This window comes from Leptopilina boulardi, unplaced genomic scaffold (genome assembly GCF_019393585.1).
Source record: "Leptopilina boulardi isolate dan_hultmark-lab unplaced genomic scaffold, ZJU_Lbou_2.1 LbouV2_408, whole genome shotgun sequence".
In the NCBI taxonomy this organism is placed as follows: Eukaryota; Metazoa; Arthropoda; class Insecta; order Hymenoptera; family Figitidae; genus Leptopilina; species Leptopilina boulardi.
Window position 1 is genome coordinate 2,416,733 of NW_026137983.1, and position 20,122 is coordinate 2,436,854.

At 25.8% G+C, this 20,122-nt stretch overlaps 1 protein-coding gene across 3 annotated transcripts in view; it reads right to left on the reverse strand.

Annotated features, from left to right (window-relative positions):
* Positions 1–20,122, reverse strand: part of LOC127289444 (protein phosphatase Slingshot) — a 233,056-nt gene that overhangs the window by 116,501 nt on the left and 96,433 nt on the right. For all 3 annotated transcript variants that reach the window (XM_051317379.1, XM_051317378.1, XM_051317381.1), the window contains one exon: positions 973–1,132. In XM_051317379.1, the coding sequence (XP_051173336.1) occupies positions 973–1,132 (160 nt within the window). The remainder of the gene's footprint in view (positions 1–972; positions 1,133–20,122) is intronic.

The window sequence follows — 20,122 nt, forward strand, 5'->3', positions numbered from 1 at the left end:
GATTTTAATAACAAATATGCAGCTATTGTCAAATAATTTTAAAACTCATCGGATCCACTCGAAAAGCGTTACAGAGGGGGTTTTCGGGGTCGCTGATTACGAATCTGAAATAGATTTTCAAAAAATCAAAATGGCGGAACCAATATGGCAGACGTCAAAATTAAAAATTCATCGGATTCACTCGAAAAGAGAACCCCCGAGTAACGATTTTCGAGTGAATCTGATGAATTTTTAATTTTTCGTCCGCCATATTGGTTCCGCTATTTTGAATTTTTGACAATCGATTTCAGATTTGTAATCAGCGACCCCAAAAACCCCCGAGTAACGATTTTCGAGTGAATTCGATGAATTTTTAATTTTTCGTCCGCCATATTGGATCCGCCATTTTGATTTTTTGAAAATCGATTTCAGATTCGTAATCAGCGACCCCAAAAACCTCCTCTGTAACGATTTTCGAGTGGATCCGATGAGTTTTAAAATTATTTGACAATAGCTGCGTATTTGTTATTAAAATCTCAACTTTAATTAACAATATTATTTGGACATTTAGTAGTTTTTTTTAAATCTATGCCACCATGTCAAAGGTTGAACATTTTTGACGCGATATTCGTACCTCGGGAAGATAATATTTTAAAATGGTACATTGCCCAAAAAAATTCTTAAGAAAAAAAAATAACCTTGAAAATTAATATTTTTTTATAAATAATTATCTGTAATTTGTTTAATTTTAAATTTACGGTTTTTTTAGATGCACCACTTGAAAGAGCGGTTTCTGGACCATAAGAAACGTATATTGCGAATTTTTTCTTAATGCGTTTAGTTGGTTTAAAAAATTGCCAAACTTTAGGCAAAATTTTTGTACATTTGGTCCTTAAAGGGTTAAACTTCTGTGAAAGAATTTATTTTTTTAATATTTCTACTTATATTGGGGGAATAATTTTAAAAGTAAGAATTATTACACATATGACTTACCATTTTTAAAGTCTCCTCTGGTCTCAGGAGATAAAACATTGACTGAAGATGCTGTTGAATGTCGCATCCTGCGGCCGAAACACGACGGGAGGGCCGTGCTCTCTCGTTTGGCGGTAAAACCAAGGCCGCACCCTTGCCCGCGAAATAGCATTCACTCAGGCTGAAAAAGAAAGCACTTTAATTATAAAAATTTCCCTGATGAAGCAATCAGTCAAAATTCTCAAATACGACAGATATTCACTGATTTGAAAAGAAAAAAAAAAAAAAAAAAGTAAATATTTCAGTAATAAAATTTGTATAACTGTAACTTTTTTTTTTTTGAAAATATATCAGAATTTATAAATATTTCAAATAAAATTATTAAAACGAAAATGTTTTAATTTTTGAAACGTATAATTATAATTCTAATAAAATTTATTAAAGAAATAAATCGCTAACGTTTATAAATGTTCTATTAACTTAAGATTTTTTTTTAATAAAAATATTTTTAATTTTTGAAAATATATTTTTATTTGGTCTATTTTAACAAATTTTTCGAACAAAGAAATAATAATTTGATTTAGTCAAATAAACTTTTGGTTTAATCAAAAATTTGTTTAACTGTTTATTACATATTAATTTGGTTAATTCAACCAATGTTTGGTATTGTTTCAAGTAATTTTTTTTCCCAGTAAACAAAATTGAGTATAATAAATATAAATTTTTAAATAATATTAAAAAAAATTTATTATTATAGACTCTTTTATTGCGTAAATTACACTTTGATTTAAATCGTATAATTTAAATTATTTCAATTATAATTTAAATCACATTCATTTAAATAATTGCAGCCCTGCAATACAATATTTTGAATAAACAACCTCTATAAAGTTTTTTTAAAAAAATATATATTTTTTTGTAACTTCTTTTCATTAATCAATAAAATTAATGTTGAAAATAGAAAAGATAAAAATTTGAATAATTTTCCTCCGAATATAAAATTCGCCCACTGATCAAAATTGACAATAAAAAAAAGAAATAAAACTTTCTATGGAAAATCCAATTAGATAACGCTCACGCGATATCAGAAAATGTGTCCATTTAAGTCAAGTCATTACATAAGAGGCTTTATGTATATATATATATATAATATATGAAATCCTCAACTAACAGTGTGCGAGGTGGAAGAGAAGAAAACGGTTGAATAACCGCGGGGGTTCACGCGAGGTCAATTCGTCAATTGGTCTTGTTCAAAGGAATAAAAATCGACGTCGATCGTCGTCAGCGAGTCGCTTAAGAAAACTATACGAGAGATCTTAATTTATATATATATATAAAATAGTTGTACGACATATTTTTCCAATGAGCTGTTTTATATTTTCAATTAATCATTAATCGACGTGCCATAATTCAAAGATTAATATATATAATAATTAAAGTTCGATTGAAGCGCGGGGGAACTAAATAAATAAATATGACTTTAGTTATTAATTTGAATTTATTGCCATACGAGTGAGAAGATCAATTTGACAGACACAGTTGGCGATTCCAACACACACACATATATATTCAAGTACTTGAATGTCTATTTGTATTTTTTCTAGCCTGTCGAGAGAGGAAAGGGTCTATACATATTTACGAGCAATACACGAATGAAGATATCTTGATAACTGTTTTCACTCTATAATTTTTTTTTTTTTTTGAAAGCCTTATAACGAGTTTATAAGCCGCAAAGTACGTTCAAAAAAATACTTTCTTACGTACTCTCTAAATCTGAATTAGTAAAAAATTAACTACTTCATTTAGTAAATTAAATTTCTATTAATGAATTAGTTATTTTTGGAAGTTTTACTAATAAAATAGTAAAAAATTAGTATTTGAACATTACTAATTTAAAATAGTAATCAAATTAACTAACTCTATTAGTTATTACACCCGAGTTACTAAATGAATTAGTCAGTTGAACGTAACCTCTATTATTTTCATGACGTATGTCATCTTCCATGGGTTTTTTTTAAAAATATTTTTTTATTTTTTTTAGTATTATGTGATACTATAGCTTGTACTCTATTCAAAATACTTTTTTTGATGCTTAAAATACTACTTTTGAAAGCATTTATTATTTTTAAATTATTGTTCTGTTTTTTTGAAGTATTATGTGATACTATAGCTTGTACTATGTTCAAAATATTTTGTTTGGTGCTTTAAATATTACTTTTGAAATTATTTATTTTTAAAAAAATTTTTTGATATAAACTAACCTTTAAAATTTTTTTATTAATTTTATTTCACCAAAAGTAACTATGTATGTGTATCTAAACTGTCTTTAAGTAAATTAATAAATTACTATAAAGTGAAAATTTTAATAAAATCTTTACTCAAAAAAAATCGGAAATAATATATCAAATGAACCACCAGAACGTAAAAAATTTTATATGAATTTTGCCAATATTATGCAATTTAACCCATGAAAACTGACTTTTAAAAATAAAATATTTTTTATACAATCATGAAGAAACTACATGCGAAAAATTTTATCTTTGAAACTCGACTTTTCAAATTTTAAATTTTAGTATGAATAAGTTGATAAATTTTTATTGATTATTTACGATTTGGCGTTAAAATTGTATAATGACTAATGAATTAGTAAACAATTAGTAGTTTTAACTAATCAATTAGTAATTTGCGCCCCCGGGAGCCGCATTAAAAAGTTACTAATTGAATTAGTTAAACCAAAATAACTATTTGAATTAGTAAGTTTTTACTAATTATTAGTGACTCACTTTTTGCTTTTTGAATTAGTAAGATTCTACTATTAATTAGTTATTTTTAACTAATTCAGATTTAGAGAGTACTTTTATTCATATTTTTCGAATAAATTTTTCCATATATGTTTTTATTATTTTGAGAATTGTCAATAAAAAGAAATGTATTTTATAAATTTTGTAAATTGGATCAATTAGGTATTTGTAATTAAAGACTACTATTGTTTCTCGAAAAAAATTGCCCCATTTAAATATTTTAAGAAGGAAAGAAAGAGAAAAATAGTCTTAGATATAATTTGTTTTCTGAGCGATTTAGAAGCAGTTATAGCGTTATAGTAATGGAGGTAAACTTTATGATAATGAACTACAGACGAGCACAGAAGAAGAAGGTGTATACCTAATAAACGTTTTTTTGTTCATCACAAACATAAAAAAAAATTTCTAGAATGAAAGGTGTGAATACATAATGTCTACATGGAAATTGTAAAAAAAAAAAAAAAGAAAACCGACGAGAAACATTTATGTTAAACTATCAACATACATAAAGGTATAACATAATCTCTGCTAACAATAGCATCACTTTGTACTACTCGTGTAACAACAACCTTTTCTTTGTTCCCTTACATAGAAAGTACAACAGTACATTTTTCATTGGATTTGAAAAATATAAAAGCCTTCTTTTTACAACTGGAATGTATTTGTCATATTTTCTCTCTATTTCTATATAAGTAATAAGTTTATTAGATGTTTCATTAAAGGATCAAATAAATATTTTAGGGAAAACATTTAAAGGAAAACAAAAGTTTTAAAATAATTTATTCATTTTGTTCTATAAGCTTGAAATTTTCAAAGAATAAATTTTGGCTTTCGGACATTCTTGTTTGGCAAAGGCGTGCACTTGACACTCGAAAGTTTCTCATTGCTCTGGAAATAGCGCTGACAAATTTAGAGCGCGCGGGACGATGTAAAATTCTAACGGAATAGTTTTCAATCAGAAACAAAGGTTTTTATAAAAAGAAGTACAACAAAAAAAAATGATGCTATAAAATTAAGTATATTTCGTTAGTTAAATTTTGTTTTGAGTTGTATTAATCAAATTTTAAGTAGTGCTAATTTTATTTACCAATGTAAATGATTAAAAGTAAATTTGTTGATTTAACTATTGATACTTGGTAAATTTGACTAATTTAAAATTTATTTTAAAAAGTTTAGTACAAACACAAGTTCAGATGTTGTACCTAATCACAAATTAGCTGATAATCAAGATTAGTGCTTCTGATGTTCGATTTTAGTACTGCGTCTGCACAATAAAATCGAGGTATCTGTTCCTCAAAAAGTTTAAATATATGAGCTAAATTCCTTTCGGTGTTAAGTGAATATATATACTTTTTATTTAATTATGACTCAAATCTCGGTATTTCATATTCTTTTTTTTATACTGCAATATGGCTTCATTGCTAATTATAAACCCACTCGCAGAATTATATGATTACTATTTCCTTTAGACGACACACTGTCTGCATCTTGTGATTGTTGGGTGTGTCGAGCAATAAACAAGTTTTAGCTAAAACAAGGTAGACGAAGCGTATGTACATAGCAGTAGCAATAATACTGGCCATTGGCTACGTCCTTATATACATTCAAGTCATCTGTCTCTTTCTCTCTCGCTCTCTCAAAACGCATTGAGTTTCAACGTAGGACGGACGCGCCTTTGTATGTAAACGGGTCGTCATTAAATAATCGGGAACGCGATTCGCTCGATCGACATCAACAAATGAATATCGACATTATCGGCAAGCGCATTGACATTTGAGATCATCGAACGAGAACCACAAAGCACAATAAGTTATAATTCTTGTGACAGTGTCGGAAGTGATACACGCTTTTCGAAACCTTTGCACCCAACAAATATAAATGTATATATATATATATATATTACTTGCGAATATAATTCATATTATTGACACGTGCGCAGCTTATTTTATACCACACATATATACACGTCATTTATTAATATTAATGAGTTATTTCAATAAATAAATTGCTACTTACTAATTGCCATGTCCATTTCTGCTTTTTATTTCAAAATAATATTGTATTACGTTCGTTAATATCAAAAATATATTTTGCAAAAAAAATTCATAGAATTACAAAAATCCGTCTCTCTTCAAAGGTTCTCTCTTCTCTCTCTTCAAGCATGTGTAACGTAACGCATACCGATTTATCGTTCGTCTTTTATTTGTATAATTATATAATAATAAAATGCTTGGTCTGTCCTTCTGTCCTAACGAGGGAGAATTTACTCAGGTAGTCAAGTGTACACTCTTCCTGTAATACTTGTGTAATACCGTGTAATAATGCGTTATTACGGTGCTGTAATAACGCAAAAAAATCTGTAATATCTCTGTAATAATGTGTAATACTCTGTAATAACGTGTAATACTTGGTAATAAGGGTAATATGAGGTGTATTACCGGTAGTCAAGTGTACACTTTTTAACTAGTAAATTCCTCCTCGTGTCCTAACTTGAAGTTGATCTTTTATGATTTCACGTGTTTTTTGAATAGTAATCTTATGACGTGTCAAATTAAACTTGAAAATTTTAGAAATAATTAAATTTCAAAAGATATTGTTAATTTTCAAACAATAATAAAATTTTACAGAACTAAAAATAATTTATCAAAACATTTTTTTGGAAAACATTTTTTAAATTTAATTGAATTTTCAAAAGATTTAAAATTGAGATTTTTAGAAATTAATTGAACTTCAAGTGATTTTAATTAAAATTTTATATGATTTCACTAAAAAAATTTATTAGAAATTACAGACAAAATACAATAATTTGATATAATCATTTTTTAATTGAAAAATGGTTTCAGATATAGTTGAATTTTCAAAGAATATTATAAAAATATTTAAAAATAATTGAATTCCCTTAGAGTTATAATTGAAATTATTAAATTTCAAAAAATTTTCGATGGAAAATTTTAGAAATAATTAAATTTTCAATGCTTTTAAATTCAAATTATTAAAAATTCAATTAATTTTGAATTCAAATTTTTTAGAATAATTAAATTTTCTTTAATTTTGATTTGAAATTTCGGAAAATAATTAAATTTCAATTAAAATTTTGGATAATAATTCATTTTTAGTTGATTTTTTTATTGAAAATTTTGATAATTAATTTTGAATTGAAATTTTAGAAAATAATTAAATTTTATTTGATTTTAAATTTAGAAAATAATTTGAATTTTAGTTGATTTTGAATTGAAAATTTTGAAAATAATTCAATTTTCTTTGATTTTGAATTGAAATTTTGGGAAATTAATTAAAAAATTTTAATTGAAATTTTGAATAATAATTTAATTTAAATTCATTTTTTATTGAAAATTTGGATAATTAATTTTCAATTGAAATTTTAGAAAATAATTGAAGAATTTTATTTCATTTTAAATTGAAAACTACGAAAATAATTAAATTTTAAAAGATTTTGAATTAAAATTTTGGGAAATAATTGAATTTTAGTTGATTTTGGAATTGAAATTTTGGAAAATAATTAAATTTCAATTACAATTTTAAATAATAATTCAATTTTAGTTGATTTTTGATAATTAATTTTGAAATGAAATTTTAGAAAATAATTTTATTTTATTTGAATTTAAATTGAAAATTTGGAAAATAAGTGAATTTTAGTTGATTTTGAATGGAAATTTTGGGTAATAATTTGAATTTCATTTGATTTTAAATTGAAAATTTGGAAAATAATTCAATTTTAAAAGACTTTGAATTTAAAATTTAATAATTTAATAATAATTAATAATCTGAAGCCTATAAACATGTAATTTTTATTTTTATCATTTAATATGGAATAATATTCTAATAAATTTAAATAATTATTGATAATATTGTAGGTATTTATCCTACGGTTTGTTTATTAAATATTAATTTTTAATTTCTCTATAACAAATAATGAAATACTCAATTTGGCGCGCGTTTAATATTGCTAGTTATTTGAAAAAACGATAGTTTCGCACAGAAAATTAAAAGACATTAAAATAAGCTGCAACGCTTCTTATTTTAATACCTTTTAATTTTCTGTGTTTTGTCATATCATCAATAACCAACCGCATTGATTAACTAATATCACTAAATAAACAAAAATTGTCATGACAAAGAGCCAATTAAAAGCGGGAATGAAAAAAAAAGAAAAAAAATTGCAACACCACAAGAAGGGGAATATCTGAAGGACGTGTTGGATGCTTATTTTCGAATCGGAGGTGAATGTACCGGCAGCTGTCCCCTGACCCTCAGCGCAGAATCCTTTTCGGAGGAAGATTTCCATTGAAAGGCCGTTGGTAGGAGCAATGCGCAATAAGGGGAAGCTAAAGCCGAGACCTCTCTTTTTGTTACATAGGGAGAGAAAACAGGCATCTTAAAGCTATACAACCTTAACCCATCAACCTACCCAACACAACGTTGATTTTTTACCCCTGCTGTCAATACCGCAGGGGTATGACTAGCCTTGGGCGTCTCCGTTATGGTGTGTACTTGTGATGATGCTGAGAACTTTATATATATTCAGTGGGAAACAATTCCACCTTGGGAAGGTTATACAATTAATATATAACAAACTGTGTACGCAATTTGCGACTTTGTATTTATTTTTAACATAAAAATTTATTTTTTTTTTTTACTATTTAAAATTAAAATCCTTGAAAATTATACGAGGTAATTTCGGATAATAATCACTTTTGAAATTCACTTTTTCTCATAAAATATACATAACCTTTTTTAATAAAAACAAGAAAACTGAATCATCACTGCGTTAAAATCTATAAATTCGTGTGAACAGAAAGTATTTTCAAGACACTTTCACTATATGTAATTTATATCTGCGACAGACTTTAAAATTCCATTTTGTCTGTATCTTTGTATATATATATATTCACGTTCCTAACGGAAGATAACGGTTTGGGAGCAGACGGAATACTAAAATTGTGTTTAAAAGTTTCGAGTGAACTAATCTGTGTGGCGCGTGGGCGATTTACTTTAAACTGAATCCTGATCCAAGATGAATATTCGTTTGGAATATCAAGAACGTATTATTAGCGACGAGGAACCGACGGCTTTAGACCGTTCTCAAATATGGGGAAATAGCCAATTTTCCTCCGGGCCAAAAATTGTGCCAGACAAAACAGCCTCGACGATCATGATGATGATGATGACTAACATTAAATTTCACCACAAAAAAAACTTTCGAGAAGAAAAGATTTTGAAATTTTCACTTTTTTAAAAATTAAAATTTTTTTAATACTATTACAATTATAATACAGTACTATTAAATTTTTTTTTTTTCATAATACAAATAGCACAGTGATAATTAAATTATTTAGATAAAATAAAAATTATTTGATCCAAATAAATAATTAACTTGTTTTATTATCATTTAAATATGTAATAAATTAAATATTTATACTAGAACTAAATATTTTATTTTATCATATCATATCCAATAAATAGCAAATTTGGATCAAATTTAAATTACTTAATATTAAATAAAGTAATTGGAGCAAATAAATATCATCATTTTATCAATTTTTATAATTATGCAAATTATTTTATTCTAGGGTAACTGCACCAGTGGTGGATCAATTAAGCCTACTAAATTTATTATTTTGACTTTAAAGGTGTACAGATTTTTTCAGATGAAAAATATAGGGTAATCTTTACAATAGTATGAATTAACAAGTCTCCAAGGACACTATCGTGTAGTTTTCGACCTGCTTGTAACGTTTACACCCCCTCACACTCCCATTCAACAATAAAATGACATTGCTCCAGTCGTGGATCATTTACCCCTTTACACTACACAAAAATAACTTAATGATGTAAATTTTTTTCCAAAAGTATTCTATATGGAAAGAATTGATTACTTTCTACTCTAAAAATTAAAAAAATTTAGACTAAACAATTATTTTTTAAGATTTCATGTGAAAAAGCATAAAATCAACAATTGTTGTATTGCTCTGTTTTCCTAAATATTTTCAAATGATTTTATTTCATAAAACTTATCTATACACCTCCCCTAAACTATTGAAACATTTAGTTCAATTAGAAATAGCTTATTTTAACCTTTTTAACGCTGTTGATCCACCATTGGCGCCTGATCCACCACTGGTGCATTTACCCTATATAAAATATGTTTTTTTTTTATTTAAATAAATATTTATTTGCATGAATAAAATTTTATTTTGAACTAAGAAAAAATTTTTAAATCAAATTTTTGATTATTCATGATTAATTGGATTAATTAAAACTAATATCTCTGTAATTAAGTCAAATAATATTACTTTACTAGGAGCTTCTTAAGGAGAAAAATTATTTGTATAAAGAGAAGATTTTTTTTTAGACCCAAATAAATCTAAATTTGACTTAATTCAAAAAAATATTCAAAGTAATTATTTATTAAATTCAATTAATTATTTACTTGATTTAATATTAAAATTTATATGGTTGTAATTAAAAATAATTAAATTTATTTGAATCAACTGTATAATATTTTTTCAATTATAATTTGAATTAATTGAACTAAATAATTTTTGTTTTCACTGTATAAATATGTTAAATTATATAGTCCATCTATTTTTAAACTATATTTTCGATTTGTAAATTAAAGCTTGTCAGTGATAATTTATCGATATATAATTCGATCCTAGAAAAGAAAAGTAGCCTCTCGACCAACGACAAGAGAGCAGTTTTCAATTATTAAGATCATGAGACTAACAATGAACATAACTCGTGTTTGTGCCCAACCCGTTTATATATATATATATATATATTCAACAGCAAGAGAATCACTTTGAATGGTTTTACGATGAAATGAGCGATACTATCTTACCCCCTTTCTTTATAAATGGACTAAGTAAATGTATATATGTGTGTTTGAATCTAGTTCTTAAACATTAATTTATTCATTCTTTTTTTCTACTTTCGCTGTTTCTTTGATTTTATTTTATATCGCATTTTATTGATCTTGTTAATTTTAATAATTATAATAACTAAAGTTATATTTGAAATATATAAATATATATATGTTAAGTGTCTGAAATTAATTAAAATATAGCTTGTAAAAAAGTGAAATATCGCCTTTCTAAATATAGGAGTCTTAATATGTTTTTATAATTTATCAGAATTTAACAAGTGGGAGAGCATATTCTAATTACTGCGTTATACTGTTATAACAACAAAATGCAATCTATATACTTATTACGCCAATGTGTTTAGTTAAGCGTAAAATACAAACTCTTAACTTTCTCCATTTTCGCAATTTATAGTCGAAAGTACTTTTATTTTTGTCTATTCCTATTGAAATGGATATACTTTCTTAATTTGAATTAGTGAAATTTCACTGATTTTCAGTGACCCCATTTATTCAATATAAGCAAAAGACAATATTCTCTTTATTTTATTTTATTATTATTTTTTTTTTGTTTTATTTCAAATGTTACTGGTCCACTGCATTCGTTCGACTTTTTAAAATAAATAACAATTGTACGACTTTCCGTTCAAGAAGCTTAAAAATGAGCATTAAATTATTCTCTGTGCAAGTTGATTGTTCAAATTGTTATTCTAACGGTTTGCATCATTTTTTTTTTTCGAGATTTTGCACGATTTGACACAATTTTAAAATATAACTAGCAAAAAATAAGTATAAATCTAACAATATTGTACCACTTTAAATTCAATATCATTTCATTTTGTTTATACACTGAAACAAATTTATTTGGTTCAAATAATTCTGTTACTCTCTCTTAATTTTGAATTAGTGAAAAGTGACTAAAAATTAGTAAAAATTGTTACTAATTTAAATTAGTAGCTCACTATTCTCTAATTCAGATTTAGATAGTTGACTATTATTAAATATTTACTTTAACGAAATAATTTTTATTTAACTTAAATAAACTGTATTTGAATAAATAATTCCTACACTGTAAAAAGAAAGGTATTAATTTAATACCGACATTAGGTATACTAAATTGTTATTTGGTTCTATTTTGATACCTAAAATCGGTACTGTTTTAGTACCTTCTTTTTACAGTGTATATTTAAAACAAATACCATTTATAATTTACTGTAATAAAAATTATTTGGTTCAAGTAAATATTTATTTGATAATAATCCATTAATAACCGATTATTTGAATCAAATAAATTTTTTTTTCAGTATTACACAATAAAAAGAAGATCTTTTTGTCAGATGAGTTTTAAAATCAGTGCTAGTACATACTGTAAAAAAAAGGTACTAAAATAGTACCGATTTTAGGTATTAAAATAGAACCAAAAGTCAATTTAGTTGGTATTAAATTAATACCTCTCGTTTTACAGTGTAGCTCTAATGGAAATTGCATTATACGTAAATTCAGCAAAGTTGCCTTAAAAATGTTGCCTCTTAAAATAAGACCTCTTTTCGGCCTTAAAATAAGACTTTCTTTTTACTCTCTAAATCTGAATTAGTTAAAAATAACTAATTAATAGTAGAATCTTACTAATTCAAAAAGCAAAAAGTGAGTCACTAATAATAATTAGTAAAAACTTACTAATTCAAATAGTTATTTTGGTTTAACTAATTCAATTAGTAACTTTTTAATGCGGCTCCCGGGGGCGCAAATTACTAATTGATTAGTTAAAACTACTAATTGTTTACTAATTCATTAGTCATTATACAATTTTAACGCCAAATCGTAAATAATCAATAAAAATTTATCAACTTATTCATACTAAAATTTAAAATTTTAAAAGTCGAGTTTCAAAGATAAAATTTTTCGCATGTAGTTTCTTCATGATTGTATAAAAAATATTTTATTTTTAAAAGTCAGTTTTCATAGGTTAAATTGCATAATATTGGCAAAATTCATATAAAATTTTTTACGTTCTGGTGGTTCATTTGATATATTATTTCCGATTTTTTTTTGGGTAAAGATTTTATTAAAATTTTCACTTTATAGTAATTTATTAATTTACTTAAAGACAGTTTAGATACACATACATAGTTACTTTTGGTGAAATAAAATTAATAAAAAAATTTTAACAGTTAGTTTATATCAAAAAATTTTTTTAAAAATAAATAATTTCAAAAGTAATATTTAAAGCACCAAACAAAATATTTTGAACATAGTACAAGCTATAGTATCACATAATACTTCAAAAAAACAGAACAATAATTTAAAAATAATAAATGCTTTCAAAAGTAGTATTTTAAGCATCAAAAAAAGTATTTTGAATAGAGTACAAGCTATAGTATCACATAATACTAAAAAAAACAAAAAAATATTTTTAAAAAAAACCCATGGAAGATGACATACGTCATGAAAATAATAGAGGTTACGTTCAACTGAGTAATTCATTTAGTAACTCGGGTGTAATAACTAATAGAGTTAGTTAATTTGATTACTATTTTAAATTAGTAATGTTCAAATACTAATTTTTTATTATTTTATTAGTAAAACTTCCAAAAATAACTAATTCATTAATAGAAATTTAATTTACTAAATGAATTAGTTAATTTTTTACTAATTCAGATTTAGAGAGTACAGTGTATTTGAAAATGACACAAAATATTATTTTCAAAGTAACTTTCAATTTATAGTTATACAGCAATAAATATATATATATATAAATGTACTGTATTTCACAATTTTAAAATGATAAAATAAAATATATCTATGGCTATATTATATAAAATATGTTCCCCCTAAGTTTCAGATATAATCAATTTGATAGCCCAGTTTTCTCCATGAAAGAATATTCCAACGCCTTTAGATCAAGATTTTGAAGAAATTGACATAATTCGCTGCCAAGAGATCAGTTTTCAAGAGATAAGTTCACTGAGACTAATCTACGATCAAAAGAGAGCGGTGCAGCATCATATATTATATATAGTACGAGATATAGTAGAAAATTCGAATGAACGAGGGCGCAATATAAAATCTCGTTTTATTCTCGTCGAGATTGTGACGTCATTTCTTCGCCAACAGATACAAGAGTCCCAAAATTTTTTCGAAATTTATAATTTTTTTGAAATATTTCTGGATTTTTTTTATATACTACGTACATTTATAAATTTTGATGCACTGATTACAAAAATCATAGTGATAATAACCACAAATTTTATTTTCATGTTTTGATAACCATAAAAAAAAACCTAAAATTTGTGTTCTTTTTTTCTGTTTATTAGGTGAAATATGCAAAACTTGAAAAAAAAATTAGACAAAAGTTATAGATCTTATTGAAATAAATTTTTTTATCCTATATGCACTTTTTTTTGCAAATCAGATTTGCAGATATTGTCATTGATTTTTTCATCAAAATACAAAAATGTACCGTAGTATAAAAAAAACCAGAGATATTTAAAAAAAAATGACGATATTAATTTTTCAAAATTTAAAATAAGTGATGTTCACGCAACTTTTATGATTATAAAGATTTGTAAGATTATATTTATTTTTTTATATACAACTTTATTATATAATTGTGTGTCTAAAATTTTTTTTGCAACGTTTCTCGAACAACAATTTTTAAAAGTAAACTTTTTATAGGCCAAAAAAAATTTTTATAACTTTTAGCGTAAAATATATATTTTCTTTCAATCGTTGTTATAGTATAATAAACATTGTGAACTTGAGCATGGAAAATATAAATACTTAAAATGCATATCACAAACACGTCGCTGGTGAATTCCAAGATTTAATATATTCATTGAAAATTTCATGTATATATACTTTTAAATTATATGCGCATAATGTTTTTCAATATATTTAATGAACTAAATGGTGAATAATTTTTATTTGAATTACTCTTTAAATCTGAATTAGTAAAAATGTTTACTAATTTAAATTAGTGACTCAATTTTTGTTTTAGAATTAGTTAAATTTTATTAATTGTTAGTAAAAATTACTAATAATTAATAAAATTTTACTAATTCAGAAGCAAAAAGTGAGTCACTAATTTAAATTAGTAAACATTTTTACTAATTCAGATTTAGAGGGTAAATAAACTATATTTGAGACAAATACCATTTAATTAATTCAAATAATAATTATTTGGTTCAAGTAAATATTTATTTGACAATAGTCAAGTAACCGATTATTTGAATCAAAATAAAAAAAAATTTATTATGTATACACGGAAAAAAATTTTCTGGTAATTCTTTAACATCGATTTGAAGATTTTACATGTTCCTAAATCTGTTAATTCTACAGATATTTTCTGTAAGGATTTAACGCATGCGCGAAAACAATGCAGTGATTCGACTAAGGCTGAGTACGATTGAGTGCGAGAGGTTAAGGCGAATTTAGTGTTTTTATTATTATCATAGTCTCGGCAAGAAAGTTTAATTAAAAAGGAAACGTCTTAAGTATATAAACATTATTATAGAAATAAATTATTAGAAATTTTTTATTTTAAAATTAACTGTAGTGATTAAGTGAGAAAAGTCGTTTGTTTCAATTTCTCGACATAAGAAAAAGTGGATTTATCATAAGTTTTGAAAACTTGCTCCTCATTTTTTTTGTTAGAAAATTATTGAAGGATGAATTTATTTACATAGAAGTTATACTAATTTATACAATAATGTTCCGCGAATTTAATGTATTCGGAGGAGAATATAACCTATAAGAAATACTCTACCAAATATATATTATCCCCATATACTATATACATAATTTGGTCACTCAACAGTTTTTAAGAACTGTATAGCTCAAACTTGTAGAATTAACAGATTTTAATGCCAATGATTCTACAAATTTCTCTATTTGGAGAAACATCAGTAGATGGCGCAGGAGTTTCTGTAAATTCTGCAGAAAATTTCTTTCCGTGTAGTTGAAAGTAAAATTAACAAAATATTGGGATCTGAAATACTGCGATACGCCATCTGGTGACGACCCCGTTGTGTCAGCCATTTTTCGTTTCATCCTTTTTAAAATATATGTAGAAGAAAGAGATAAAAACCAAGATGGCTGACGCAACGGGGTCAGTTTCCCCATAATTCCCTATGATTTCAGATCCCAATAAGATACTGTGTATTTATAATGATACTAAATAATCACTTTCGTCCAGGTCGTTTAACTTGAGGCTACCATTTCACTATATATATAAGAGAAACTATTTCTCATTCCTACACTCTGAATGCAATAAAAGAATATGACTTCTTTTAAGAAGAAATTGCGATCACATACATTTATTGTGTTTAATTATCCTATAAACACTGACATGTAAAACCTTCTTGTACATAACCGAAATGGATGGACGGACTTGTGGAATTAGTTGTTGCAGAAATATATATATATATATATATATATTAAGAGGGCACAAGTTGCGAGCAGAGAGAGTGCAGTCGTTAAGTAAGCAACATCATAAAAGGAAGATAGCAAGAAACTGTAGACTTCAAGAATTGCGCGGTATATCCGCGTTCCAACGACATATTATCCCAACGAATGCAAGATGCTCGGATTCCCTTTTATCCTTCGTAACTATACTATGTATAACAAACTATCTCAGACTGTTGTAACAAAAGATCTTCATGACCTAATCTCTATAATTAAAAAACAGTATACAAAAGAAACCTATGTCTATTAATAGCTAAACAGAGTTAGCAAATAGAAAAAAAAACATTAAATCATCCCAACATATACTTATTCTTCACTTTTTATCTCAATTTGAAGAATTTGAACCTCTTTGGAGTTGACAACAAAACATTTTAAAAATTAATGCAATGAGTCAAAATTTCTCAACTGGGTTACTTAAAAACAATATGCTAAAATTTCATGATTTTTACTAATTTCATTTTTTTTTATGTTATTTCAAAGAAAAATGTAAAATAAAAACACACCTAAAAGCATTTTTAAAAATTCTAATTTTTAAATTAGTTATAAACTATATTTAAGTTTTAAGCATCTTTTCACTAAAATCTATTATTTTAATTCTATATTTAATGTACATTTTGATAAAATTTGACAGGCATATAGAAAAATACTGCATATTTATTAAGTGACATGCAAAATTTAACAAATGGTTATTGTTTATGCAAAATAAATTGTTTATTTAACAGATTATAGTATTTTTCTATATGTAAACCAAATTTTATCAACTTTTATTAACTATAGAATTAAAATAATCACGATTTTAGTAAAATGGCGTTTAACCCGCCTTCACAGTCGAGTAGAAAAATCGTTTGTGAGCCCAAAACGGTCCAAAAAAAAAGTTTCCAAAAAAATTTTATATCATCATATTAAAGGTTTTTGGGGTCGCTGAATCCGAATTTGAGGTCACATTTTAAAAATTCCAAATGTCGGACCCAATATGGCGTCCAAATAATTTAAAAATTGACTTGATTTTCATAAAAATGGTTCCTTTAGGGTTTTTGGGCACAGAAAATTAAAAGGCATTAAAATAAGCTGCAACGCTTATTATTTTAATCCAATTTTGCTTATTTTAATACCAAAATGGATTAAAATAAGCAAAATTGGATTAAAATAATAAGCGTTGCAGCTTATTTTAATGCCTTTTAATTTTCTGTGGGGTCGCTAAATCCAAATTTGAGATCAGATTTAAAAAATTCAATATGGCAACCCAATATGGCGATCCAATATGGCGGAAAAATTTAAAATTTATTCGATTCGTTCAAAATTCGGTACTCAGGGGTTTTTGGGATTGCTGAATCCAAATCTGACCTCAAATTTGAATTTAGCAACCCTAAAAACCCCCGAGTACCTAATTTTGAACGAATCGAATAAATTTTCAATTTTTCCGCCATATTGGGTCCGCCATTTTGAATTTTTTTAAAATCTAACATCAAATTTGGATTCAGCAATCCCAAAAACTCCCGAGTACCGATTTTTGAACGAATCGAATAAATTTTCAATTTTTCCGCCATATTGGGTCGCCATATTGAATTTTTTAAATCTGACCTCAAATTTGGATTTAGCGACCCGAAAAACCCTAAAGGAACCATTTTTATGAAAATTAAGTCAATTTTTAAATTATTTGGCGGCCATATTGAGTCCGCCATTTTGAATTTTGTAAATCTGACCTCAAATTCGGATTCAGTGACCACGAAAACCTTAGTATATACACATTGACACTCAATTCTAATTATGTTTAGTATTTTTTTTTCTAATGTGGACATATATACCTATCCAAAATCACAAAGGTGGCACGACTTTTTTTGGACAAATATTGACCATCGACAATGAAGGGGTTAAAACTTAAATAGTATTTATATAATTCAAAAATTATATTTAGAATGGGGACATCTTTGTTTTTTTTTTTTTTTTTTTTTACTATTTAGTCGTATGAAATGTGCCAAATTCAAATCAATTGTTTTCAACTTAAAAATTTTATCATTGCTGATTTCAAACCTAAACAGAGAAGTCCCCATTTTGAAATATATATTTAATTTTTGTAATGAAAAATTATTATCTATTTCTTCAAAATGAGAAATAATCCGCATAAAAGTACAACAAATAAAAATTAATATTTTATTCTTGTTTTTTTTTTTTTAATAAATCTTTTTTTTTTTGCCGCAATTAAGACATGACATATTACTTGATTATTTATGACATTAATTAACTATTATATCCCATATGTCGATTAATTCACACGTCACTGTTTCATATGCATACAATATAGATTTTTGCATTAAAATACAACCTGATGGCATATTGTAGACATTCTTAACTATAAACATTAAACATATATATATATATATAAAAGAGCAAGTGGCGTAATATATAAACAGAATTACGTTTGACAATAATGTGTATTTTAGAGCTGGTGTACATATGCGGCGCGTACATAAGCGTGTTAATCAAGAATTTGTCACGCGCACGAAAGTATGTGAGTTGTATTTCATAAAGACACATAGGCGAAAGGAATAAATGCTATATTGCCTATTACCTATTACAAATATATACTCACACATACGATAATGAAATACGCGCAAAAACGTGTGATGTCAATACACCATGTGTATGTGCACGCATGTTGTGATCATTTCTTATGCAACAGTTCAACTATATATATATATATATACAATAATAATGATAATAAATTTATCTCGCCCCTAACAACTCTCATGGCCAATTAATATTATACTGTTAGAAATTTCTATAGTGTTATTTTCATACAAATAGTAGTACTGGAAAATTATTTATCACCAGACATTAATTATATAAATGCAATTTTACAATCCTTTCTTTTTAATGAATAAAAATGTGAAGGAAAGGGAGATAAAATTGGTGTGTAAAATGTATTATCAATGAAAAAAATGTTAAGTTGAAAAAACAAACGTAAAAAATAAATTTTTTTTAATTTGTAATGCTCTTAATTATAACTTGTATTTGTTTTTTCTGTTAAAATTTGTTTAGAATAAATAAAAATTAAGTGTGAATATAGATAAATGATTGGAAATTTTCCGAGAATTTTGAATTTGGGCTTAGTTTTTGTCTATATAACTGCGCATGCGCACAAAAAAGCAAAAACTGTAAGGAAACCTTGAAAAAATTTCAATTAGCTCACTATTTTGCATAAAAATGGTTAAAAACTCAAAATATGCAAATTTTAGGTATAACCATTTTAAAGTATAGCTTTTCAGCTGTCTTTCCTGAAAATTAGAGCCAAATCGAAATAGGTGTTTTTGAGTTATGAATTTAAAAAAGAAAAACAGTTTTTTTAATCTACTGCTCATGCGTTTAGAGATAGCTTAAAAATTCCAACGGTATTAGATTCTTTGGAAAATTTCCCATCGACTAGTACCTTTCCAATTTTTTTTTTTTTTTTTTTTGACCAAAATTAATATTTTTTCGAGCAGAAATGGATTTTTCAATCTTGATTTTGAAAGATGTCACTTTTTTCACGAAATTAACGATTGTGAGTGTTCTTTATGAGATAGGGGCTTGAAACTTTGGCTAGTTGAGTATTTTTAGAGGTAGAATACGCCTAAAAAATTTGAGCCAAATCGATAACTTCACAGAAAATTAAAAGGCATTAAAATAAGCTGCAACGCTTCTTATTTTTATCCAATTTTGCTGATTTTAATCCATTTTGGTATTAAAATAAGAAAAATTGGATTAAAATAAGAAGCGTTGCAGATTATTTTAATGCCTTTTAATTTTCTGTGTTGTCACCGACAACTTCGTTTTACCTGTGGAATCCCTCATATGGAAAATGCAGTAAAAATATATTAAAGATGTAGTATAATTCTGATACAAAACATGCAGTCAAATTGTTACAGAAGATCTAATAACATATGAAAAAGATATTGGTAACATTTTTATGGAAGATGCGCTAAAATTGTTACAAATGATACAAAAAATTCTATAAAATTATTTTAGAAGATGTAGTAAAATTCGT